Below are 25,654 nucleotides of genomic sequence, written 5' to 3' on the forward strand. Positions count from 1 at the left end.
CTTTGGCTTGGGGACCATGTGCCCTGAATACATTTTCCTGCCATGTGGACTCCCCAGGCATAATCTGAAGCATCTGTTGTTATTGTTTGCCTGGCTGTGGGTAAAATTAATAGCTGTCCCTTGTTGTGGTGACAGGCCTGTACCCACCATCGAAACTCCTGTTGTAGGCAGGGGAATGAGGGAATTATTGATTCCAGCCTGTGGCAATGTTGAGTCCAAATACTTTTTAGATACCATTGTAGTTTCCTCATATGCAGTCTTGCATATGGAATTAGCAGAATGCAGGAGGCCATGAAGCCCAGAGCCTGCAGAATTTTTCTTGCAGATAACTGGGTCTTTGCTGCCATGCTTTCGAAGTAAGAAGTCAGGTGCCTTTGTTTGTCTGGTGTGAGATAAGCCATATGGGCAGTTGTATTTAAGCTTTCACCCAGGAATATTATCTCTTGAGAGGGTACAAGTTTTGATTTATTTTAGTTTACTGTGTACTCTAGGCAAATTAGTAATCTTTTTACAAACGCCAGATGCTTTAGTAGAATGTCTTTGCTCTCTGCTTGAATAAGGCAGTCATCCAAGTAGGGATATATTTGAATTCCTCTTTGTCTGCAAAATGCAATTACTGGTGCCAGGCATTTTGTGAAGACCCTGGGCGCAGTAGATAAGCCAAAGAGCAATGCAGAGAACTGGTAGTGCATTGAGCCAGCTATGAATCTGAGGTATCTTCTGCAAGATTGTCTGATTGGGACATGCAGGTATGCCTCTTTGAGGTCCAAAGTTACAAGTCAAGCCTTCTTGCCCAGCATGGGCAGAAGCTGCTGCAGAGTCAACATTTTGAATTTCGGAACGTCCAGAAAAGTATTTAGAATAGACAGGTCCAGAATTGGTCTCCATGCTTTGTCCTTTCTTGGTACTAAGAAATGTCTTTAAAATCCTTGTCCCTGCTCTTGTTGAGGCACTGGCTGAATAGCCCTCATGTCCATGAGAGATAAAACTTGTTTTTGTGCCTCTGCCCATTGATTGTGTGGCATGTCTGGCATACCTTTTTGCCTTTGGAAGGGTGTGAAAGTGGAACCTGTAGCCCAGAGAGACTATATTTAAGACCCATTTGTCCTGGGTGATCATGTGCCAATTTTATGAAAAAAGTGCTAGCTTTCCCCCTAAGGGTGCTGCCAAAAGATAAATGCTTGGCATTGGCAGAGGGAAGTCATTGGGATTGTTTCCTATATGGCTGTGATTTGACTTCTCCGCTTTTGGAGGTAGAGACACCCCATTGTTTGGGCATGTATGAGCCCTGGGGCTGTTGTCTGCCTCTAGTGCGTCTGTATCTGCCTCTTTGTGGCCTGTCTGACACGGGAAAGGACCAATTCTTAGAAGGCCAGTTCCTGCTAAATCTGGGTGGCTGTACCTGTAAGAAATCCTTTACTGTCTGCATAGATTTAGCTTTATCCTCCATTTTCTTCAACACCTCTTCTGCCTTAACACCAAATAAAGTATCATGCTGGCATCCAATAATTTTGCCTTAACATGATCAGGCAGAGTCTGTTCCTTTAACCAAGCATGCCTTCTAATGACAGAACCTGTTACAGAGGCCCTGCAAGAGGCCTCCAGTGAATCATAACCACATTGCAAAGTATGTTTTCCCACTTGTTCAGCTGCATGCAATAACTCCTGCATTTCCTTGTTCTCAGAACATTCAGAGTTGGTCAACATTTTCTGTTTTAGCAGAGACATTAAGTATTGCTGATATTTAAGCATATGAAACTGACAATTTAAAGCCCTTACAGCCAAGGTAGCAGAAGTGTAAACTTTTTTCACCCATCTGTCCAGAGCCCTAGAATCTCTGAGGGAACAGGTTTTTTTGCAGTAGCAGTCTTGACCCCTTTGGGACCCTGGGAAATAGTTTCTGGGTCAGCAGCAGGGTTTGTATATAGAAATTTATGAGAATCTGGTACCCTGTAGTATCTGTCTGGCTTAACAGGTGCAGGAGGTAGAGAGTCGGGAGACAAGCCTGACTCTGAAAATACATCTACAATGTCTAGAACAGGTGGAATAGCAAGAGGTCTGTGCTGAGGTAGTAATAGAAAGTCTATGAGCCTTTTCTTAGAATCTGAGTAATCTTGGCTCTCCCAGTGGAAATGCTCCCTCATAGTATGCAGGGTTTCCCCACAAGTAATCCTCAGGAGGAGAAGCTGAAGGAATAGATTCTTCAGCATCAGAATCCTCATAGGGAGGAATAGAGTATCCCTGTTCTGAAGAAGAGTCAGAGGAAATGGAAACCTGACTAGTGGAATCAAATTCAGTGTCTTGCCTAGGCCTCTTATCAGGAAGGGGATGGGAATTCCTGATCAAAGTAATTAGGTCTTCGGCCATTTTGTGCATCTGTTTCTTAGGCATGGAAGTCTGTCCTGGAGAATGCTGTACTTGTTTCCTTGTCTTTAAAACTGTTTTAGACTTTGTCTTGGAAGCTGAAGTTGGCTTGATATAAAGCTGTGTAGGTCTGAAAACACCCTCAGAAGCAGATGCCTGCTCAGCGGCTCCGGACCAATCTGAGGAATTAGTTTCCGAAGGCCCAATACCTTGAGTATCCAGAGGCCTAGTTGTCTCCACGTGGGAGTCGGAGGCGGCCTGTGGCTCTGAGGTAGCGGGTGTCAGGGGCTGCGAAAGCGCCTCACTGAGAACCGGCGACTGGCCTAGAAGAGGCTTCGTCGTCTGTTTTGGACCTCGGATGCAGTACAGTTTTGTACCTACCATAAATGTAGATGTTCGAAGATCCACACTGCTGCAGTCCTAACACTTGGGTAGTCCGCTGTCCCAGTCGGCCCAAATACCAAAGTATAAGGCTGACGTCGGTCAAGGCGCATTAGTCTGACGTCAGGACGTCAGGGTACAAATGCGCATGACCGACGTCATATCCTCAGTCTTTTCTTGCCCCAGATGTCAGAAGACCCTAACAAGATAAGGCCAAAACCAAAGAACACCAAACACTCCTGTACCAAATATATGTACAATATATACAAATTTACAAAAGTACAACCCCACCCACACAACCACCCCTAAACACAGAGGGGAAGGAGGGAGGAGATTGGACTGCAGCAATGTGGATCTTGAACATCTACATTTATGGTAGGTACAAAACTGTACTATGTTCTTCATCCCACATTGCTGCAGTCCTAACACTTGGGTAGAATCCCAAAGCAGAGGTAAGGAGGCTGGCAAATCATAAAGCAGCAGGAGCTGTCAACATGCCCTGCAAAATAGCCGTGGCAAAACCAGCCCTAGATTTAGAGTAGAGAGGAAGGTGGTAATGCTTAGAGAAAGTATGCACTGAACTCCAAGTAGCTGCCTCCAAAATATCCTTAGTTGCCACCCCCTTAGAAATGCTGTTGAAGTGGCAGTAGCCCTAGTGGAATGAGGCCTAATCCCAGCTGGAATCTCCTTGCCATGATGGGAATAACAAAATGAAATGCAAAACCCAATCCACTTAGAAATAGTTTGTTTTGACACAGGCTTGCCCTGAGAACTCAAAGCAAAAGAAACAAACAACTGCTGAGACTGCCTAAAATCCTTAGTCCTGCTTAAATAATAGCGCAACTGCCTGTGTACATCTAAAGTGTGCAAAATCTTTTCCCCCCTATTTTGGGGATCTGCATAAAAAGTAGGCAAATGAATAGTTTGGTTTAAAGCCACACTAGAAACCACCTTAGGCATAAAGGAAGGATTAGTACGTAATGATACCCTATCCTTATGGAAAATCAAAAAAGGCTCAACCGCTATAATAAGGGCCTGCAATTCAGAAACCCTTCTTGCAGAAGTAATGGCCAACAAAAAAGCAGTCTTCCATGACAAGTATTTCAAGTCAGCAGTAGCCGCAGGCTCAAAAGGTTGTAGAGTAAGTTTCTCCAACACAAAATTGAGGTCCCAAGCAGGAGTAGGAGCTCTACGTGGGGGTCTTATATTCTTTGCCCCTCTAAGAAATTGCTTGAACAAAGGATGAGAAAACAATGGTGGGTCACAATCATAGTGAGCTGAAATTGCTGCAGCATGAATCTTAATGGAAGAGAAAGACAAACCTTTGTCCAATAACTCAGTAAGATATTGAAGAGCCACACTCAAATTAGGCTCAGAAACCTCCAAATCCTTTGCTGCACTCCAAAATAAAAATCTCTTCCATTTTTCTCCTTGTACTAGGTCTTCTGGCTTCCACATTCACATTCAAAACTTGTTGAGGAAGTTGAGACCTGCTGTGGTTCAAAACAGAATATGCCAGGCTTTTAGATGAAGAGAGTGAAGCTTGACATTGAGTAGATGACCTTCCCTCTGAGACAATAGGTGTGGAATCAAAGGTAAAGGCCATGGAGGCTTCCTTACCAGACTCCTCAGTAATGGGTACCAGTGTTGCCGAGGCCAATCTGGAGCTATTAAAATCATCCTTGGCTTGTCTTGTCTGACCTTTAGGAGTACCTTTGGGAGGAGAGGCAGAGGTGGGAAGGCATACACATGAAGATTTTTCCAACTGAAAGAAAGAGCATCCACTTTCCAAGCTGTGTGATGAAACCTTTGCGCAAAACTTTGGCAGCTGGTGGTTTAGTGGAGAAGCGAACAGATCTATGTCTGGAGTTCCCCATGACACTGTCAATTTCCGAAATACATGAAGATCCAGTTTCCACTGTGGGGATCCATGATTTGCCTGCTTAACACATCTGCTAAGGAGTTCTGTGCTCCCGGCAGAAACCTTGCCTGAAGATTTAGTTGCAAGCTGAGCGCAGTCTCCCACAAAATCATTGCTTGCCTGCATAGAGGATAAGAATGTGTTCCCCTTGTTTGTTGATGTACCACATGACAGTTGTGTTGTCTGTTAGAATCAACACCTGCCCTGGAAGAAGTAACTCCTTGAAAGCCATTAATGCAAACTGGACTGTTAACATCTCCTTCATGTTGATATGTAGATGCTGTAGTCTGGCAGGCCACTTGTCTTGTATCCACTTTCCATTCAGATGAGCTCCCCAAGCTATGTCTGAGGCATCTGTCGTTAGAATCTGACTCGCCTCTGGCCGGGTCACAGAGAGTCCTTTGTTTAGTGACATTCCTGAGCCCACCACAAAATTCCTTTTGAATGCAAGGTATTATTTGAATGACAGTGTCCAAATCCTGGCAGTGCTGTGTCCATACATTTTTGAGATACCATTGTAGCTTCCTCATATGCAGTTTGGCATTGGGAAGCACCAGAATACAAGATGCCATGAACCCTAAGGCTTGAAGGACTGTCCTTGCAGTCAGGACTGAAGAGATAGTTGATGGAAGTAAAGGGAAAGATTCTTTTGTTTGTCCGGGGTTAAAAAGGCCATCTGGTTTGCTGTATTCAGTCTCACACCCAGAAAGCACATGTCTTGAGAGGGTACTAGACTGGACTTTATTTCGTTCACAGAATACCCCAGGCATCTTAGCACTGCTATCACATATTCCAAATGCTGAAAAAGGTCTTCCTTTTCTTGAGCCAGAATCAGGCAGTCGTCCAAGTAAGGACAGATTTGTATTTTTAGCCTGAAGTAAGCTATCACTGGAGCCAGAACTTTTGTGAATACTCTGGGCAGTAGATAAGCCAAAGGGCAATGCAGAGAACTGATAATGGGAATTCCCAGCTCGAAAACGCAGATACTTCCTGCAACTTAGCCTGATAGGCACATGAAGGTAAGCCTCCTTGAGATCTAAAGCTACCATCCAGTGATCTTTTTCCCAGCAGAGGTAAAAGCTGTTGTAACGTCAACATTTTGAACTTGGGAATGTCCAGATAAGTGTTGAGGATAGATAAATCCAAAATTGGTCTCCACGTGTTCCCCTTTTGGTACTAGGAACAGGCGAGAATAAAATCCTAGGCCCCTTTCTGGCACAGGAACCGCTGAATGGCCACTATTTGGAGTACCAGAGAAATTTGCTTGTGGGCCTCTTTTCTTTGTAGAGGAGGAATGTCTGGCATGCCTTTGAAAGGAGGCAAGGTATGGAAATAAAACCTGTAACCGTGGTGAATGATATCCAATACCCATCTGTCTTGGGTAATTAAACTCCAATTTTCTTTGAAAGCCAGCCTTCCCCAAAGGTGCTGCCAGACGAGAAGGCTCTGGCAGCTGAAAAGGCAGGTCATTGGGTCTGCTTAAAAGGACTGACCCCTGCCCTCACCAGAAGACTGAGCAGGTGAACTCCCTGTTCTAGGCCTAAAGAACCTTGAGCTCTGCCCCTACCACGTCTAGACCTACCCCTAGACTGGGAATCATAAGAAGGATATGTCCACCCCTTAGTAGGCCAATTTCTACTAAACTTCGGAGGCTGAACCTGCAAAAAATCTTTAACAGTCTGCATAGACTTAGCCTTGTCCTCCATTTTCTTTAAAACTGCTTCCACAGAACCAAACACATCAGACTGTAACGGAGCATCCAAAATCCTTGTCTTAACATGCTCAGCTAAATTCTGATCCCTCAGCCAGGCGTGCCTGCGAAGAACAGAACCAGTGGCAGCCACCCTCAAGAGCCTGTACAGCATCAAAACCACATTGCAAGGAATGCTTACCCACCTGTTCAGAAACATGCACTAAATCCTGCAACTCTTTACACTCAATACCTTCTGCCAGGGCATCCACCTTAGACTTCAATTGAGAAAGGAGATAATTTTGGTATTTTAACATGTGGAACTGACAATTCAAAGCCCTCATGGCTAAAGTGGAAGAAGTATAAACCTTCTTTCCCCATCTATCCAAAGCCCTTGCCTCTTTATCAGGAGGAACAGGATTTTTAACAACAGAAGCCTTAACACCTTTAGGCCCCTGAGAAACAGTTTCTGGGTCTGCCCTAGGACTCTTAAAAGATACTTATGAGCTTCAGGCACCCTATAATACCTATCTGGTTTAACTGGGGCAGGAGGCAAAGAATCAGGGTTCAGGGAAGCCTCTGCAAAACATCTTCCACCACATCCAGAACAGGAGGTATAGCTAAAGGTCTATGCTGGGGTAGAAACAAAATTCCCTAAGCCTCTTCCTGGAATCAGAGAAATCTTGACCTTCCCATTTAAAATGCTCCCTCATGGAATGAAGAGTTTCTGAAAAGAAAAATCCTCAGGAGGAGAAGCCGAAGGAGTAGAATCATCTACATCAGAATCAGAATAAGGAGGATACTCCTGTAAGTCTTCAGAAGACTCAGAAGCCTCAACACTGCTCAAAACTCTCAAGCTCAGGTTCCACCCTAGGCCTCTTATCAGGTGGGGGCATAGAACCTCTAATCATAGTAATCAAATCTTCTGCCATTTTAAGCATATGTTTCTTAGGCAGAGACCCTGAAGAACTAGGAGAGACACCCACTGAAGTTAAACCTGGCCTGCCTCTCAAGAAGCCTTGGAAACAGAAGGGAGGGCCTAACTACCTTAGGGAGAGAGGTGAGAACAGCTACCTGAGAGGCCCCTTCAGCCTGGCCTACCTCCTGAGAGGACACATCTTGTAACAATAAAGTCTCTCCCTGAGACTCCAAAGAAACTTCTGGCAGAACCTCCGGCTCCACCGAAGCCTTCTAAAGAACCGACGTCCGGGACAGACGGTTCTTCCAACCTAGGCTTTGCTGCTTTGTCCTTGCTTTTTACGAAGCGGGCCGGAGCATCCGGCGGCATTTTTATAATTACAACGCTTCCCAACTAACCTGGCACAGTCTAATCTTCTTTATAGTGCGCGACATCCAACAACGCCGTGCTCAGGCCCTAAGCAAGGTATACACAAGGTATGGTAATCCCTATGAGGTATCTGTTTCCCACAAGAAATACAGTTATTCACTTTTTCTGACATCCGTTAAATACTGAGGCAAGAAAAACAAAATATTCCCCAACGGGGTACTTAGCCAACTTTGATTCGGTCTGAAACTCCGACTTCAGAAAATTTCAGAACGCCAACCTGCACTCGCAATACTGCTTCTGCATCGGACCATGCGGCAAAAAAGACTGAGGATATGACGTCGGTCATGCGCATTTGTACCCTGACGTCAGACTAATGCGTCTTGACCGACGTCAGCCTTATACTTTGGTATTCGGGCCGACTGGGACAGCGGACTACCCAAGTGTTAGGACTGCAGCAATGTGGGATGAAGAACATCTGTCTTTTTCTTTTTCCTTGCGCTTTTTATGAACTCCGGTCGTCAGCTGTTCCGACGGCATTATGTAGTTAAACCTTCGGCCAAAGTAATGAAAAGCAAAATCGTACCGACGCATAATAGTGCGTTGGTTAAATCTAGCACAAACCCGACAACTAGCAACGTCGTGGTCAGGTCCTAGGCAAGGAATACAGTAAGAATGAAAATCCTTATGAGGTATTTGCTTCCCACAAGAAATACAATTAACTTTTTCTAACATCGGTCTGGTGCAAGAAAAAAGTTTCCCCAATGGGGTAATTAGCTTTATAGAAGACTTCGGATCTGAAATTCAATTTCGAAAATCTCAGGAGTCTGCCGACCAGCACTTGCGAACTGCTTTTGCTTCGGGCACCGCACGGCAAGAAAGTCTGAAGAAAATGGCGTCGGTTGCATCTTTTATACCCCTGGCACTCTGACGTCAAGGAAGAGGCGACAGCAACCGACACTGGACCAGGACTTTGGAATTCAGGCCGACTGCGGGTAGCCTGCCAGCAGGATAACCCAAGTGTAATGACTGCAATAGTGAAACACGAACATCTGACATGCATGGAGCCTGCCCTGAAGCGTAGGTATTTCCTGCAAGATTCCCTTATTGGGATGTGCAGGTAAGCATCCTTTAAGTCTAAGGTTGCCAATCAGACATCTTTACCTAGCATAGGAAGCAGCTTTTGAAGTGTTAGCATTTTGAATTTTGGGATTACCAAAAAGGTGTTTAGAGTAGAGAGGTCCAGGATAGAACACCAGGAGTGGTCTTTTCTGGGTACCAGGAAAAGTCTTGAATAAAAACCTTGACCCCTTTCTTCTGCTGGACAGGTAGAATAGCCCTGATACTTAGAGAGAGAACCTGCTGTAGGGTCTCTGCCCAGTGATTTGGGGGTAGGTCTGGCCAACCGTTTGGGGTTACTAGGGTGTGGAAGTGTATTCTGCATCCTTGGGAAACTATATTCAAAACCCATTTGTCCTGGGTAATGAGTTTCCAGTTTTTTGCATGTAGGGCGAGTTTTCCTCCTAAGGGAGCAGGCAGCTGAGCAGGGCTTGGAAGGGTTAAGGTTAAGTCATTGTGCCATTTTTCCGTAGGGGGTGTTTTACTACTCCCTGCTTTGGAAGTGGGAGCCCCCCACTGCTTACGCATGTGCGTAGCCTGAGACTGTAACCTAGGTGGTCTGCTGTTCCTGGGTTTGGACTGAGAAGGCCTGGAAGAGGCTGGAAAGGACAAATTCTTTGAAGGCCAATGCATACTAAATCTGGAAGGCTGTACCTGCAAGAAATCTGTAGCAGTTTGCATAGATTTAGCTTTTTCCTCTATCTTTTTGAGGACTACTACTGCTTTGTTGCCAAACAGGCGGTCTTGGTTTAAGGGGGCATCCAGTAATTTAGCTTTAACATGATCTGGCAAGTTTTGCTCCTTAAGCCAAGCATGCCTTCTAAGTACAGACCCAGTGACAGCAGCTCTGCAAGATGGTTCAAAAGAATCAAAACCACATTGCAAAGTATGTTTACCAACTTGTTCTGCAGAATGCATTAAATCCTGTAATTCTGTGTGTTCAGCAGAGTCAGGAATCAACATCATTTTCTGTTTAAGTAGTCCCATAATATGCTGCTGGTACTTAACATAAGAAATTGGCAATTTAAAGCCCTAATGGCCAAAGTAGCAGAAGTATATACCTTCTTACCCCATCTGCCCAAGGCTCTAGAATCTGTATCAGAAGGGGTAGGGTTTTTGGCAGCAGTAGCCTTAATGCCCTTAGGTTCTTGGGAAATGGTCTCTGGGTCTGCAGTAGGATTCTTGAAGAGGAACTTGTGAGAGTCAGGTACTCTGTAATACCTGTCAGGTTTTCTGGGAGCTAGAGGTAAAGTGCCTGGGGAAATGCTACATTCCAAGAAAGCATCATCTACAATGTCCAGAACAGGAGGGATAGCTAAAGGCCTGTGCTGAGGGAGGAGTAAGAATTCCCTAAGCCTCTTTTTGGAGTCAGAGTATTCCTGGCTTTCCCAGTGGAAATGCTCCCTAAGTGTGTGCAAGGTTTCACCAAAAGAAAAATTTCTGGAGGGGAAGCAGAGGGAATGGAGTCCTCTGCATCAGAATCCTCATTGATAGACAAGGGCAAATCTTGGTAATCAGAAGAAAAAAATATCAGATTCCTGATCCGAAGAATCAGAAGGAAAATCAGTTCTAGGTCTCAGAGGGGGAAGGCTGGCTTCCCCTAATTAAAGTAATAAGGTGTTCAGCCATTCTAAGCATTTGTTTTTTAGGCATATGGGCCTGAACATGCGGTTTGGATGTCAGTTTTCTAGGCGTGGGTCGAGTGTTAGGCCTGGATGAAGAAGATGGTGTCTGTTTAAAATGCAAGTCTGTAGGCCTGAATACACCCTCAGAAGACGGTGATTGCACAGCGGCTCTAGACCCATCCAAGGTAGAGACATCTGCAGGTTCCATAGTCGAAGAAGCACCTTGTGACATACCGGACTCAGAATGGGTCTCAGTAGAGGCCTGCGAATCTGAAGTAGTGGGTATCAGGGGCTGCGAAAGCACCTCACTGAGTACCTGTGGACTGGCGACTAGCTTAACGGAAGCGTTGTCGGCAGTTTTGGACCCATGTGGTCTTTCTCTGTCTTTATCCTTACGTTTTTTCGGAATATCAGTACTTGGATGGCTTGCCAAAGCCATTTCTGGATAGTTATACAGAGTACTAAAATAATTTGCTGCAAATACAGCCCGATGAATAGTTCGGGGGTTGAACAAGGCACAAAACTGACAGTGAGGGACATCGTGGTCTGGGCCTAAGCAAGGAATGCAGTATGAATGAAAATCGTTATGAGGTATTTGCTTTCCACAGTTAAAACAATTGTTAACTTTAACTGACACTGGTTAAGAGCAAGAAAAAGGAATCCAACAGGGTACTTAGCTTTTTTGAAGACTTCGGTTCTGAAACAAGAAAACGAAAATTTCAGGAGTCAGCCGACCGGCACTTGTGAACTGCTTCTGCTTCGGGCACCGCGCGGCAAGAAACACTGGTGTAATGGATTCGGCTACATGTTTTATACCTCTGACGACCTGACGTCATGGAAGAAGAGACAGCATTCGACACAGGAATCCAAGACTCTGGTATTCAGGCCAGCTGAGGGCTACCTGCAGGCAGATAACCCAAATGTGATGACTGCAACAGTAAAACACGAATAACATCTCCCACAGATCGATCAAATCTTGGAAGATCCCTGATCTAATTTTCATTTGTGACAGTCTGCTCTGGTCCTGCTCAGCTTGACTGCTGAACAATTTTGGTCTGACAGAACGCAAGATGCCTGTAGAGTGAGATTGTGATGTGAAGCTATATCCCACGCTAACAGGGCTAGTCTGCAAAAAGGGGTAGGATCTGGTTCCCCCCTTAGTTGCTGGTGCATCACAACTATGGTGCTGTTTGTAAACACTTGAAGAGGTCCAAGACACCAAAGACGGTTCAGAAAGTTCAGTGCCTTGGTCAGGGCAATCATCTCCTTGCTTGCATCCTTGCTTGCATCTGTCCTTGGTTTTTCACACCTCCTGCACTTTTATCCCTCCTGAAACTGCTCCTCAAGCAAAGTCCAAAGCGTCTGTGGTGACCACCTTGGAGCAGGGTGGTTGAAAGGGAGACTTGCATGTCAAGATACCAGTTGTCTCCAGCAAAAGATTTCTCTTCTGACAAAGCTCGGCACTAGGATTTGAAAAGATAAACACATCTGATGCTGGAATAACAGAGATTTGAGACACCACTGTAGCTTTCTCATGTGAATTTCTTGCCAGTGGTATCATGAGAATCACTGACCCCATGAAACCCAAAATCCTGAAGTATTCCCTCGCAGTGACTGAAGTCTGAATGGAGAAGTTTAGAAATGCATCTAAATAAAGATCTATTTTTCCCTGTGGAAAAAAAAGCTCTTTGAACTGAGATGTCTAGATGACATACCAGGAACACAAGCCTGTGTGAAAGAGTCAAGAAAGACTTTCCAATGTTCCCTTAGAATCCCATCTTGTGTATGAGATCTCTCACTCAAGAGATTTCTGATGCTTTGAAAAAGACTGTAAAAATAAACAAGTCAAAATATGAAAAAATGTGGATACCCTTAAACACTACACCCACCCCACAAAAGAAAAATAAATAATTTCTCCAAAGAAAAAAATGTTTTCAGTAACTTCACACCACTTTTAAACTAACAGAAAAAAAAACGGGTGCTCTGTTCAAAAGTATGTTACTGACTCGAGTCAGTCTGTTAAAACACTTCTTGCTGTAAAATAACTTTCCTGAAGAGGAAAAGAAATAAAACATCAACAAACTGAAGAAAATTAAAGGATTTTTTCCAAAGGGTACTCATCTGCCCAGCAAAGGAAATCACAAGCCGACCATCCTTGAAAGCCTCAGAGGAGAGTACTCTTTGGCGGCAGTAAACCTCTGAAGGACTGAGTGCCCAAACTGGTCTTTCAGTCAGCTCAGGTCAAGCTGGCTGACAGTTTGGGTGCATAAAATGCGTCCTAAATCTTTGGAAGCTGGCCAGCTGTTATATCCTTGGCAGAATATAACCCATATAGCCAATGCTACTGCAGTAATGATAAATATGATGAAAATCCACCATATCAACTTGTACGACCATTTCAGCCCAAGTTCCAGTTCCCAAATACTTAAATGTAACTGTACCATTTAAACGCAAAATCTCCTGACACCTTCCTTTTTATTCATCCACAAGTGCAGATTATGTCTGTCTGCCTTACATGAACTTTTTTTATATATGCAGAAAAAAGCTCAATTTCAGCCAAAGACTGCATATCTTCTTTTCCACTAGCCAACGTTTTAGACAAAGATGACAGTGGTAATTCTTTTCTTTGTGATCTACTTTGTGAAACCACTTGCTGGATTTGTGTCAACAGCTTCCTCTGTAAAAATTAGGCCGGCACCACCACACAGATTAATACCTCTTGTTTGAGCAGGAAACACCATCCTCATCTTCTATTTTTGACAACCAACTGTACTCCACCAGACCAAAAGATGCTTGTTTTTGTCTAGTTTCTGCTGAAAAATCATGATCACATTAAATCCTGAAAAAAATCACCACTGTTTATTATCTTCCTGGGGACCAAAGGGTTGCCAACATTCACTCTTTTATGCAGTAACCGTTCAATTCTCATTAGCACTTGTGGGGAAACTGATAGAAGAGGAAGAAATAGCCTGTGTGCCCACTCCGTTCTCACTGAACAGCTTCCACAAACTCTAGTCTAAATTCTACAGTAGCCATTCTATATGAAAAATCCTTTAAAGCAAGCTCCATTCCTTGTAGGTGGATCAGAATGGCTGGTTAACTTTATTTCCATGCCCCCATCATCATCTGTACCTTGCTGATGGAATCACACAGTAATGCACTTATTTATTCCAACAATCTGAATCTGCATCTTCAGCTCTGAGCCACGCATGCCTGCCAATCCTCCAACTGGCTGTATTTTTGGAGCTAGTCACTTCAACCATTCAACACTTGGCCATGCCTTGATGCTTCCCCAGTGTACTGCAAACTAAAGACTTGATAGTTTTCCCTGTTAGCATACAAAACTGTTTCAAAGATTAACAGACATAATGCAAAAACTAAATTTTTAATCATTTTTTTTTTTAATGTGAAGGAAGGAGGAGCAAGTGCTAAAAACAGTCTACACTGTTCCCGCCTCCTGACTTAAAAGCCCCACCTCCACAAAAAAATCCTGCATCTTTTACTGCTATTTCTTATAAAAACTGATAATCTAAAGCATTTGTGAATTAATACAAATGGTGGCTCACCTCTCCTGAAGTCTAAGCAAAAAACAAATACATCCACCTAGTAGAGATTAACACTACAAAAATAAAGCTGTACTTACCAAGGTCATCAGTGGCAAAAGGTTCGAAATTTGAAGAGGTTGATAGCATACTAACATTATCAGCATCCTTTTGCTCTACTTCACCAAGGGCTTGCTTGATTTCATTCTTATCACGTGTTTCCTAGAATTAAACACCATCTCTTGTAAAATGATAGAAAACTAAAGTTGAATAACTTTATTCTATGTAAAAACTGTAACTAAACAAGTAGTCATAAGCACAGAAGCATAATATACAGAATGCTCCAAGAAGAACTGAGATACTTACCAGAACACTGGATCTTCAATATCTGTAGTCTGTCCACTCTGACTAAGGGGAAAATCTGCCTCGCAGGGTATCCTAAGCAGCAATATCTGCTACTCCAGAGATGAACTCCTCCCTTCTCCCACAGCACACTTCACTCCCCTTAAAACTCTCAGATTAATTTTATCAACTAAAGCTAAGAACTAGAGGAAAAGAGAAGGAAGTGGCTAGAAACGTAGTCTCAAAATTAAATCTATCAGGTCAGCCCAAAAACCAAGAAAGTGCAAACTTGGAGGGGGAAGTTGTCAAAGTAGATGGACTATGGATAACTAAGATCCAGCATTATGGTAAGTAAACAACTTCTGTATCTTATGTTTTCCCATCCAACTAGCAAATTCCCAGGTGGCATCAAGACAGGATACCCTTGAGGATGGCAGCTTCAAAGGAAGCTCTAGACCTCGCTATCATATGCAGTTTGCAAAGGTTGATAAAGGTACTGACCATGTCGCTGTGGAACAAATGTCATCTATGGAGAAATTCTTGAAAAAAGGCCATGGAGATTGCAATAGACATGTTTATTAATGTAATATATACATTACAAAATCTGACAGATATCAGGACAGCATAACTTTTGAAAGATTATAAACCAGCTTGTAAAGCAAATATGAAATAAAGTTATCCTTTTGTGAAATCTTTACAGCAATGCAAGTAAAAACATACAGTAGCTGTCTGTAAACATCCAGGGAGTAAAGCAAATGTGTTGCTCTGGTGGAATGGTTTAGGAGGAAAAAGGCAGATGGATGGTTTGATTCACGGTAAGCTGTGAATCAAAGTTTGGCATAAAGAAAGTTCTTAGGAAGACTCTTGTCCTTATGAAAAACCAAAGGGGAGTTTGAAAAGAAAGCATGCAATTTGGACATTCATCTGGCTGGCATGATAGCGGCCAATAACAAGATCTTCCAAAAGAAGCATCTTAAATCAGAGAGAGAGGCTGGCTTGAAATTAACTCAAGTTTAGGCCTCCAAAACAAATTTTTAATTTTTGAAGTGGAGTGGGATCTTAAACAGGAGATATCAACAGGAAGCTACCTTTACGGGAACATTTACATACTTCATTTTAAGAGGATAAGGACAAGGAATTAAAACTTTGGAAATAGTTGGAAATGGTTGCCAACTGGAGCCAAAATCAAATATAGCGGCTAGAAACTGCAAAAACAGAAGGAAGTGGGACTGGAAAAGGAGTCTAAAGCCCTTGTTGAGTCACTCAGGAAGAAAATCTTTTCCATTTACTCTTGTATAACTTTCCCAGTTGTGTCCTTCTAAGAAGCGGAGAGGAGATGGATTACTCTAGGGGAAAAAAAAGATTCCTTGATCATCACTGAAAGTGGAGAAACCATGCAGTTACAGTTTGAGAGGGTGAAATGTTAAGATGAGGCTCACTGGATGAGTGGTAAAAAATATCTAGACTGAGACTGAGCAGACAGGGCTGTTTCCTGAGATAAGGCCAAAATAAGAAGTTATGTACCTACCATAACGTTCCATGTTAGTTTTCTTCTCGCCTTCTTTCTTGCTGGATGGGTTCGGAGCCGATCCTCAGCTCCGACTTGGCCAATACTAAAACTCGAGAGCTAATTCCACCGGCTTGAGGCTCCCCCATATCCCACAATGCTAGGCGGTAACTCCTCAGATCTCGTTTGAAAGCTAGGCCAAGCAAGAAAAAACTCCATAACATAGAGAAGGGTAACCCACCTCTATAGGGCTGACTGTGAGGTGTCCTAAACCTAACAGAGGAAAAATACAGAGGTGGTAGAGCGTGGGAGAAAAGGATTGAAAGGTCACAAGACAATCTCCTCTAGGTCTGTCCAGGCTAGGGGGAAGGAGGGTGGGACGCAAGAAAGAAGGTGAGAAGAAGACAATTAACATGGAACGTTATGGTAGGTACATAACTTCTTAATGTTAAGTTGTCTATCTCACCTTCATTCTTGCTGGATGGGACCGCGTCCCTAGCACCTTGTCCCAGGTGGCCTATCGGAACAGACTCTTGAGAACAGTGGAACCAAAGTTGGCACGGTCTCTGGAGGCTATGTCCAACTTGAAATGAGAAATGAAGGTATGAGGGGAAGCCCAGGTGGCTGCTGAGCAAACAGAATCAATAGGAAGCCTATCCTGAAAAGCTATGGATGTGGCTAAAGCCCTAGTAGAATGAGCTCTAGGCTTCGAGGGCAATTGTTGGTGCCTGATCTCATAAATAAAGGTAATCGTAGAAGTAAGCCATCTAGAAAGTGACACTTTAGTGACTGGAAGGCCCATCTTGCCTTCCGCGTATGAAATAAACAGTTGGTCTGATTTTCCAAACTGTTTAGTCCTGTCTAAATAATACCCAAGTTGGCGATGAACATCTAAACAGTGCAGTTTCTGTTCTGACCTGTTGCTATAGTTGGGGAAAAAAACTGGGAGATCAATAGTTTGATTCAGATTTGCTTGAGAGGACACTTTGGGCAAAAAGGATGGATTGGTACGCAAGGATACTCTATCTCTGTGAAAAAGTAAATACGGGGGACGACAGCATAGAGCATGGAGTTCCGATACCCTTCTAGCTGAAGTGATGGCTATTAGAAAAATTTCCAAGACAACAACTTCATAGAACATGAAGCCGCAGGTTCAAAGGGGGGTAGAATCAATGATGCTAGAACCAAGTTCAGATCCCATGGAGGAGGTGGATCCTTGATAGGGGGCTTAAGAAGAAAGACTCCTTTCAAAAAGGTTTTACAGAGTTTGTAAGACATAATAGTAGACTCTGACACACCCACATGAAAATTAGACATAGCCGCCAATTGAACTCGGATAGTAGAAGGAGAAGAGCCTGCTTGGAAAAGCTCAGCTAGGAAATCCAGAATGGACTGAATAGGTGCAGTAAAAGGATCTATTTCCCTGGACACTGCCCAAAAGGAGAAACGTTTCCATTTGCTGCTATAAATCTTCTGGGTAAAAGACTTATGAGAAGCTATCAAAATATCTCTGAGTGAGATATTAAGGGGAGCCTGGCTAAGGTTGGAATTGGAGGAACCACGCTGTGAGGTTCAGAGAAGAAAGGGATTGGTGCAGCTGACCCGATTGATGGGTCAAGTGATCTGGAACTGGGTCCAGATGCCATGGTTGCACCAAAAGGTAACGGTGAAGAAAGGGAAACCAAACCTGTCGAGGCCAATAAGGGGCAATGAGGATCATTGAGGCCTTCAGAGCGATGGCTTTCCAAATCAGCTGAGGTATCAGTGGGAAGGGGGGAAAGGCATACAGGACTCCCGGAGGCCAATCGTGTACTAGAGCGTCTCTGATGGGATGACCTGGTAGGGGAAAGAGGGTGAAGAAATTGGGACACTTGCTGTTTTGGGGAGTGGCAAAAAGATCGCAGCAAGGTTGGCCCCAAGTTCGAAAAACTTCTTCCAACACTGATTTCTTCAGAGACCACTCGTGAGGCATGAGAATTGCTCTGCTCAATCTGTCTGCTATCACATTGGACTTGCCAGGAATGTGCGTTGCTATCAGGAAGCGCTGAGAAGAGATCGCCCATTGCCACAGTCTGAGTGCTTCTCGACATAAGGGGTAAGATTTGGTCCCGCCTTGCTTGTTGATGTACCATACTACGGACATATTGTCAGTCTGAATTGCTATAGTTCCCTTGGGAAGAGAGTCCTGAAGGGCTTGCAACGCTAAAAGCACTGCTCTCATCTCTAGAACATTTATGTGCAAGTGGCACTCGATCGGCTGCCACGTGCCCTAGACTGTCCTGCCCTGGTAATGCCCCCCGATTAGGGAGGCGACCATTGTCAGAGTTGCAGCCGGGGGAATGAAAGGTCTCCCTAGAAGTAGTTGGGGAGATGTGACCCACCAGGAAAGATGATTCCTGCATGACTGAGTTATGCTGATAGAGTGGGACATTGGCAGAAGTTGAAAAGACCACTGAGTGAAAAGCATCCACTGAAGAATCCTCATGTGGAAGCAGGCTAAGGGGAGGAGAGGAATAGCCGCCGCCATAATCCCTAGGACTTTCAACACCAGTCTGACCTTGACCCTGTTGTGTCGTAATAGAAGAAAAACCTGCTTGTGAATGTCTGCTACTCTGTGTTCCGCGAGTCTGGCTGACAGACTGACTGTGTCTAATCTTGCGCCTATAAAGGTAATAGACTGACAAGGCGACAAGACAGACTTTTAGTAATTTACAGAGATGCCTAGAGTCTGACAGGTTCGTAAAGTGTAGTCTCTGGCTAAGAGAAGTAGATGCCTGGTGGTGGCAGTCAGGAGCCAGTCGTCTAAGTACGGAAACACCTGGAATCCCTGGCCCCTCAAATGAGCGTCGACCACTGCCATGCATTTGGTGAACACTCGGGGGGCTGTAGTGAGACCAAAGGGCAGGGCCCTGAACTGAAAATGACTGGCTCCTAGCCTGAAGCGGACAAATCTCCTGAATCGTCTGTTCATCTTGATGTGATAGTACGCATCCTGGAGATCTATGAAGCACATCCAGTTGTCCTGACCCAGAAAGGGCAGGATGGACTGCAGCGTGACCATCCGAAATTTTGTTTTCTTGACAAACTTGTTCAAGTTGCTAAGATCCAGAATGGGTCTCCAGTCCCCTGTCTTCTTTGGAACCAAAGAGAATTTGGAGTAGATTCCGGATCCTTGTTGGTCTGCTGGAACTGGTTGAATGGCTCTTTTTGCTAGCAGCTTTGAAATTTCTAGTGCTGCTTGCTCCCTTTGACTGGGTGGAACATCTGGAAGGGAGTTTCTGGATTGTTTTGGGATGTGAATGAATGGAATTCTGTAGCCTTCGGATATGATAGACTGTACCCACTTGTCTTGAGTAAGGGAAAGCCAGGCTTTTGGGTACAGAGATAATCTTCCCCCGACTGCCTCTGAAGGTGGACAGTCGGGCAGCCCCTCAGGGGTGCTGAAAGGGTTTGTCAGAGAAGGTTTCTCGACTACCCTGATTCTGCGGGCCCCCTCAGCCTCTAGGACGGCGTCTATTATTATTGTTCCCCCCTCTGCCTCTAGAGGGGAAACTACTCAGTGCGTCTGGTAAGACTCCCTGTGGTTGTTTGCGGAACCACCTCTTCCCCACCTTCTGACCCATGGGGTAAGGTCTAGAAGGGGTAGAAAAACGGACTCCGACGGCAGAAAGAGTCTTACCTTCTACCTCGCACCTTGTCAGAGTATCCTTCACTTGTGGACCAAAGAGAGATGATCCATCAAAAGGGGAGTTAGTGAAGGACGCCTTGAAAGGGTCCGCAAAGCTACATAGCCGCATCCAGGCATTGCGGCGTAAGGCTACCCCTGTACCTGTGGCCCTGCTCGATCCATCAGCCGTGTACGAAGTAAGGCGCATGGAGGAGTTAACTACTGAGTTAAGGGTAGCCAGCTGGGATTTCATCCTATCTTGAAACCCCACAGCTGATGGGTCCTTCAACACTTCACTCATATCCTTGAGCAAGTCCCTTTGGAGACGAGTGAAATGACACAGGTAATTCAGCGAACACATAGAAAAGGTCGATGATGAGAACATCCGCTTACTGTACCTGTCCATGGTCCTAGATTCCTTATTAGGAGGATGAACAGGTACTGAAGGATCCGCTAGTTCCTTCTTGGTGGCTGCAGCCACCACCATGGCATCCACAGAGACACCTTTGGACAAAAACTCCTTGTCTTTGGGGGCAGTGATAAATTTGGCTGGCCTCCTAGAGGTGGGTTCCACAGTCAGGAGCCGCCCAAGCCTTCCTCGCCACCACTTCCATGAGGGGGTCAAAGGGAGGGGACACCCAGGAGGTGGAAGGCCGAGAACCAAACGCCTCAAGGTACACTGATTCGTCCTCTGAAGGGTTAAGGGCTGGCCAATTCCCCCTCTGTTTCAAGATTTCTAGTATGTCTGCAAAGGAGACATCTTCAGAGGGGGAACGAGAGGAACCCTCAGAATCCTCCAAATCAGCGTCAGAGGTGACAGACTCAGGGGAGTCAATGTGCTTCCTCTTGCACTGTCTCTTCCTAGGGGGTTCTCCTGCAAGGTCAGGAGAGGCCTCGGAAGAGGAGGAAATTCCCACTGGGGATACTTGAGGCGCAGATTCTCTACGGTCCGAAGCAAGGGGGCGAGAAGAAATCACCGCAGGCACTGTGGAGGGCTGATGGAGCCGATTGTGGAGTAGAACCAGGTTCTAACACGCTCCGCATGACCTCAAAGGCACCCCTGTCAGGCAGGGCCAGAGGTCTCCGCTCCAAAGAGCCAAAAACCTCCCCCGGCACTGACAAGGATGGCTCCGGAGCTGAACTAACCAGCGCCGACGCACTGAGAGGGAGAGTGGGGTCGGACAAGGGTCCGATGCCACTCGCCCCCTCGGAGCCGACGAGGGAAGTCCGGCGCCGAGATCCCTCCAAGGAGGAAATCAGAGCAGACGACGGCGCCGAAAGGAAAGGTATCGGTTCCGACGCTCCCACAGTCTCGGCTCCGAACTCAAGAGAGTCGGAGGAGGAATATCTAATGGAACAGGGGTAGCCATCGACTGTTGAGTCGGGCTGTGTAACATCTGGGCCAGTGCTCGGACTTAAGAAGTCTACTAACCACCCTCTGCAAATCATGGTCCGAACGTCTTGAGGACCTAGAGGAGTGTGACCTATGGCTCCGTTCAGACAAGAGCGGTGACGCTGGAGCCGAATGAACGGAGCCGATAGGAGACCTGGATCTCTTTCTAGTAGTCGGTTCCGACAAGGGTATCGGAACAGACTTCGACTTGTCTGCCTCGGCTCTAGCTGGAGCCGAGGACACGGTGTGTGTGGCAGGTCTAGAATCATCGGCTCCGGCCGGAGCCGATGTTTGAACCGTATGAACGGTCTTTGAACCTCCGGAGGATGGCTCAGACACTGGAGCCGACTGCCTGGAGGGCTTAGAAAGTTTCCCCGACAGAGACTGGGTCAGGGGACCCTCGGGCTTCAATAAGCCCCTTAAGATTAATTTGTTTTTACGTTGCTGCAGGACTCTAGGGCTGAAACCGTGACAGACAGCACAAGAGTCCTGCAGGTGTAAAGGTCCCAGGCAATACACACAAGAAGTGTGACCGTCTGTCAGAGACATCTTCTGACAGCACGAGTCACACATCTTAAAGCCGGAGACCTTCGATTCTTTAGACATATCTAAAGAGACAACACTAGTGCAATCACTCACACAAACACACAGATTACACTAAAATTTAAATTAAACTAACTAAATTTAACAAAGATCCTGACAGAAAAAAAAAAACACACTCACTCCAACTACTAGGAGGGGTGGGAAGGGGCCTAAGGCCTAAGGGAAATAACCCTTGGAAAAAATTTTTGGAAAGGGAAGATATTTGTAAGGGAGTGCTAACAAACTAAGTAACTAATTACTATCGAAAAACTAACTTAAAGGGGGTCTAAGATTACTAGAACTTTAGAAATTTAACTAACCTGCAGAGCCGGATGGAAAAGCACCTCGTCAGCTAAGCGGCAAACGAGATCTGAGGAGTTACCGCCTAGCATTGTGGGATATGGGGGAGCCTCGAGCCGGTGGAATTAGCTCTCGAGCTTTAGTATTGGCAGAGTCGGAGCCGAGGATCGGCACCGAACCCATCCAGCAAGAATGAAGGCGAGATAGACAACTTAACATCATCAGGATTCATATTCACCTGGGCTAAAGACAGACTAGGAGGCTAATTAAAGCCTTGCACATGGACGCCTTCTACAGGAACTTTGTCATGAGAAGTAACAGAGAACATTAAAGGAGTACAGCAGGCCACTGAAGGACTACAGCATCCCTGTCTGTCCCTAAGGAGGGATTGGGGCTAAACAGCAGCTGTACTTGGTGTCAGTAGATTCCAGGAGGTTATACAAGGCTTACCAGAGAAAGAAATCATTTGTGCTACTGATAGACGGAAGGACCACTCATGAGTCATCAAGATGCATCTGCTGAGTCAATTCTGGAAAGTACATTTCTTTCAGAAAGTGCTGTGAAGACATCACCCATTGCCATAATAAAGAAGTTATGTACTCACCATAACGTTCCATCTCAGTAGTTATACTTCATTTTCTGCAACCTGTGGGTATTCGGATCCATATCGGATCCGAGCCAGCAACTTTTTCCAAGAATCTACTCCAAGCTCCTCCCCTTACCCATAATCCCTCACATCTCCTACCTTCCCCTCAGATCGAGTTTGCCACTATCCAAACTATCAGCAACTCAATAACATCACTAACCTAGAACAGGTTCGGGGGAAGGAGGGCGGGGCGGTTGCAGAAAATGAAGTACAAAGTACAGTTTTGTACCTACCATAAATGTAGATGTTCGAGTGCTAATACAGCTGCAGTCATAACAGATGGGTTATCCTGCCATCAGGCGGATCCTCAGTCGGCCGAATTCCAAAGTCTAGGTCCGGCGTCGGATGTTGTTGCTTATTCCCTGACGTCAGCGCGGCAGGGGTATAAAAGAACCAGCCGAAGCCATTTTCTTCAGTTTTTCTTGCCCCAGATGTCAGGTGCCCCCAGAAGGAAGGCAAAACATAAATTTATGTAATAATGCAATGCAATATAATCAAAAAACAGTAGTTGCAAGCAAATACACCATAAAAGAATACCCCAATCAGGTTGTATGAGGAGGTGTTAGTCATTAGGCCTGTCCCAAGAGGGGAAGGAGGGAGGGAAACCTGGACTGCAGCTGTATTAGCACTCGAACATCTAGATTTATGGTAGGTACAAAACTGTACTATGTTCATCGTGCATACAGCTGCAGTCATAACAGATGGGTAGAATCCCAAAGCTAAAAAAGGGGTGGTAGGCACTAAGTGGAACTAGGAGGAGCAAGGATGCCCTGCAAGACTGCAGTAGCAAAGCACGCTCTAAATTTGGAGTATAATGGTAGGTGATAGTGCTTGGAGAAAGTATGTACAGAACTCAAGTGGCTGCTTCCAAAATATCTTTGGTAGCATAGGACACAAATAGTTGCTCTGATTTTCTGAATGGCTTTGTTCTGTCCAAATAATAACGAAGCTGTCTGTGAATGTCCAAGGAATGTAGTAGTTTCTCCCCTTTGTTTTGTGGATTAGGGTAAAAGGTAGGTAAGTGGATAGCCTGATTCAAGGCTACCCTGGATACTACCTTTGGCATAAAGGAAGGGATGGTTCGTAAGGAAACTCTGTCCTGATGGAAAATGATGAAAGGCTGCACAGCCATGAGGGCTTGTAGCTCCGAAACCCTGCGTGCTGAGGTGATAGCCAGAAGGAAGGCTGTTTTCTATGACAAATATTGCAGTTCTGTTAAAGCAGCTGGCTCAAATGGAGGCAGGGTCAGTTTTTCTAGAATGAAATTGAAGTCCCAAGCAGGTACTGGTTGCTTCCTTGGGGGTTTTATATTCTTAACCCCTCTGAGGAACTGTCTTAAGAGAGGGTGAGAGAATAAAGGAGGATCAGTGTTGTATTGAGCAAAAATGGCTTAGGCATGGATTTTGATGGAGGAGAATGAAAGTCCACTGCTTAATATCTCAGCTAGGTACTGTAATATTTGAGGTAAATTCAGTATTCCAGGATTCTGACCCTTTTTCTGATTCCAGGCACAAAACCTTTTCCATTTTGCGGAGTAGGCTTTTCTAGTAGATGGCCTTCTGGCCTCCAAAATGACATCCTGCACCTCCTTGGAGAGTAGGGTCTGTTGTGAATTTAAGGAATCCTCCATGCGGCTAGATTGAGTGTTTTCAGCTGACTGTGAAGAGTTTTGAAGTTGTGCTGAGTCAATAGAAGAGGCATTAGAGGCAGGATCCACGGTGGGGAATGCCTCAGGCTACTCAGGTGTGGGTACCAGTGTTGTCTTGGCCAGTATGGAGCAATGAGAATCATCTGTGGTCTGTCTGAACTGGCTTTTAATAGAACTTTGGGCAGCAGAGGAAGAGGTGGAAAGGCATAAACTGTCATTGTTGTCCAACTGAAAGAGAGTGCATCTACTTTCCAGGCCTGTGGATGAAAGGTCCTTGAACAGAATTTTGTCAATTGGTAATTTCTGTGGGTAGCAAAGAGATCTATGTCTGGTCTTCCCCATGCTTGAATTATCTTTGTAAAAACTTGAGGATGCAACTTCCATTCGTGTTGATCTGTCATATTTCTGCTTAGGTTGTCTGCCAGCATGTTTTCCTTGCCTGGCAGGAATTGTGCTTGAAGTTGGATTTGTAATTCCAGAGCCATGTTCCAAAGAGACATGGCTAGCCTGCACAGGGGATATGAATGGGTTCCCTCCCTGTTTGTTTATGTACCACATCACTGTGGTGTTGTCTGTCCTTATCAATAGCTGGCCTGGATGCAGTAGGTCTTTGAAAGCCATAACAGCATTTATTACTGCTAGCATTTCCTTTTGATTGATGTGTAGGTGCTTTTCTTTTTGGGACCATTTGCCCGGAATGCACCGATCTGTCATGTGCGCCCCCCAGGCGTAGTCCGAGGCGTCTGTTATGATGATTTGATTTGCTTGAGGCAAGCAGAATGGGAGACCTATGTTTCTTTGGCATGCTTGAGCCCACCACAGAAATTCCTTTTGGAGGCATGGAATCAGCGGTATAATTGTTTCCAAACTGTGGCTGTGTTGAGACCATAAGTTTTTTAGGTACCATTGAAGTTTCCTCATATGCAGCTTTGCACATGGGATTAGCAGGATGCAAGATGCCATGAATCCCAGAGCCTGCAGGATTTTCCTTGCAGTCAGCCTGGTGAAGGTTGCCAGTTTGAAGTATTGAATTAGTTGCCCTTGTTTCTCTGGCGTGAGGTAGGCCATCTGGGTGTTTGTATTCAAGCTGGCACCCAGTAAAATTATTGTTTGAGAGGGTATTAGTCTTGATTTCTTGTTGTTGACTGTGTATCCCAGAGAGTTCAACAACTTTATTACATACGCCAGGGTGTTTCAGAAGTATGTGTTTGCTGTCCGCTTGGATCAGGCAGTCGTCCAAATATGGGTATATTTGTATCCCGTGAAGTCTACAGAAGGCAATTACTGATGCCAGGCATTTCGTGAACACTCCGGGCGCAGTAGATAAGCCAAAGGGCAATGCAGATAATTGATAATGGGTAGAACCTGCAAGAAATCTGAGGTATCTTCTGCAATCTTGTCTGATAGGGACATGAAGGTATGACTCCTTGAGGTCCAATGTTACCAGCCAAGACTCCTTGCCCAGCATGGGAAGAAGCTGCTGTAATGTGAGCATCTTGAATTTTGGTACGAGTAAATATGTGTTTAGGATGGATAGGTCCAAAATAGGTCTCCAATCTTTGCCCTTCCTTGGTACCAGGAATAGTCTGGAATAAAAACCTTAACCCTGTTCTTGTGCAGGTACCTCTTGAATAGCTTTCAT

The 25,654-nt window shown here is 45.1% G+C and overlaps 1 protein-coding gene across 1 annotated transcript in view; it reads right to left on the reverse strand.

The window, feature by feature from the left end:
* The window catches only part of PCM1 (pericentriolar material 1), a gene marked incomplete at its 5' end in the record, with an annotated part of 3,258,627 nt that overhangs the window by 1,077,021 nt on the left and 2,155,952 nt on the right, over window positions 1-25,654 (reverse strand). The window contains one exon of the mRNA XM_044063494.1: window positions 14,029-14,149. Within this exon, the coding sequence (XP_043919429.1) occupies window positions 14,029-14,149 (121 nt within the window). The remainder of the gene's footprint in view (window positions 1-14,028; window positions 14,150-25,654) is intronic.

This window comes from Protopterus annectens, chromosome 2.part1 (genome assembly GCF_019279795.1).
Source record: "Protopterus annectens isolate FY-2018-M chromosome 2.part1, PAN1.0, whole genome shotgun sequence".
Classification (NCBI taxonomy): domain Eukaryota; kingdom Metazoa; phylum Chordata; order Ceratodontiformes; family Protopteridae; genus Protopterus; species Protopterus annectens.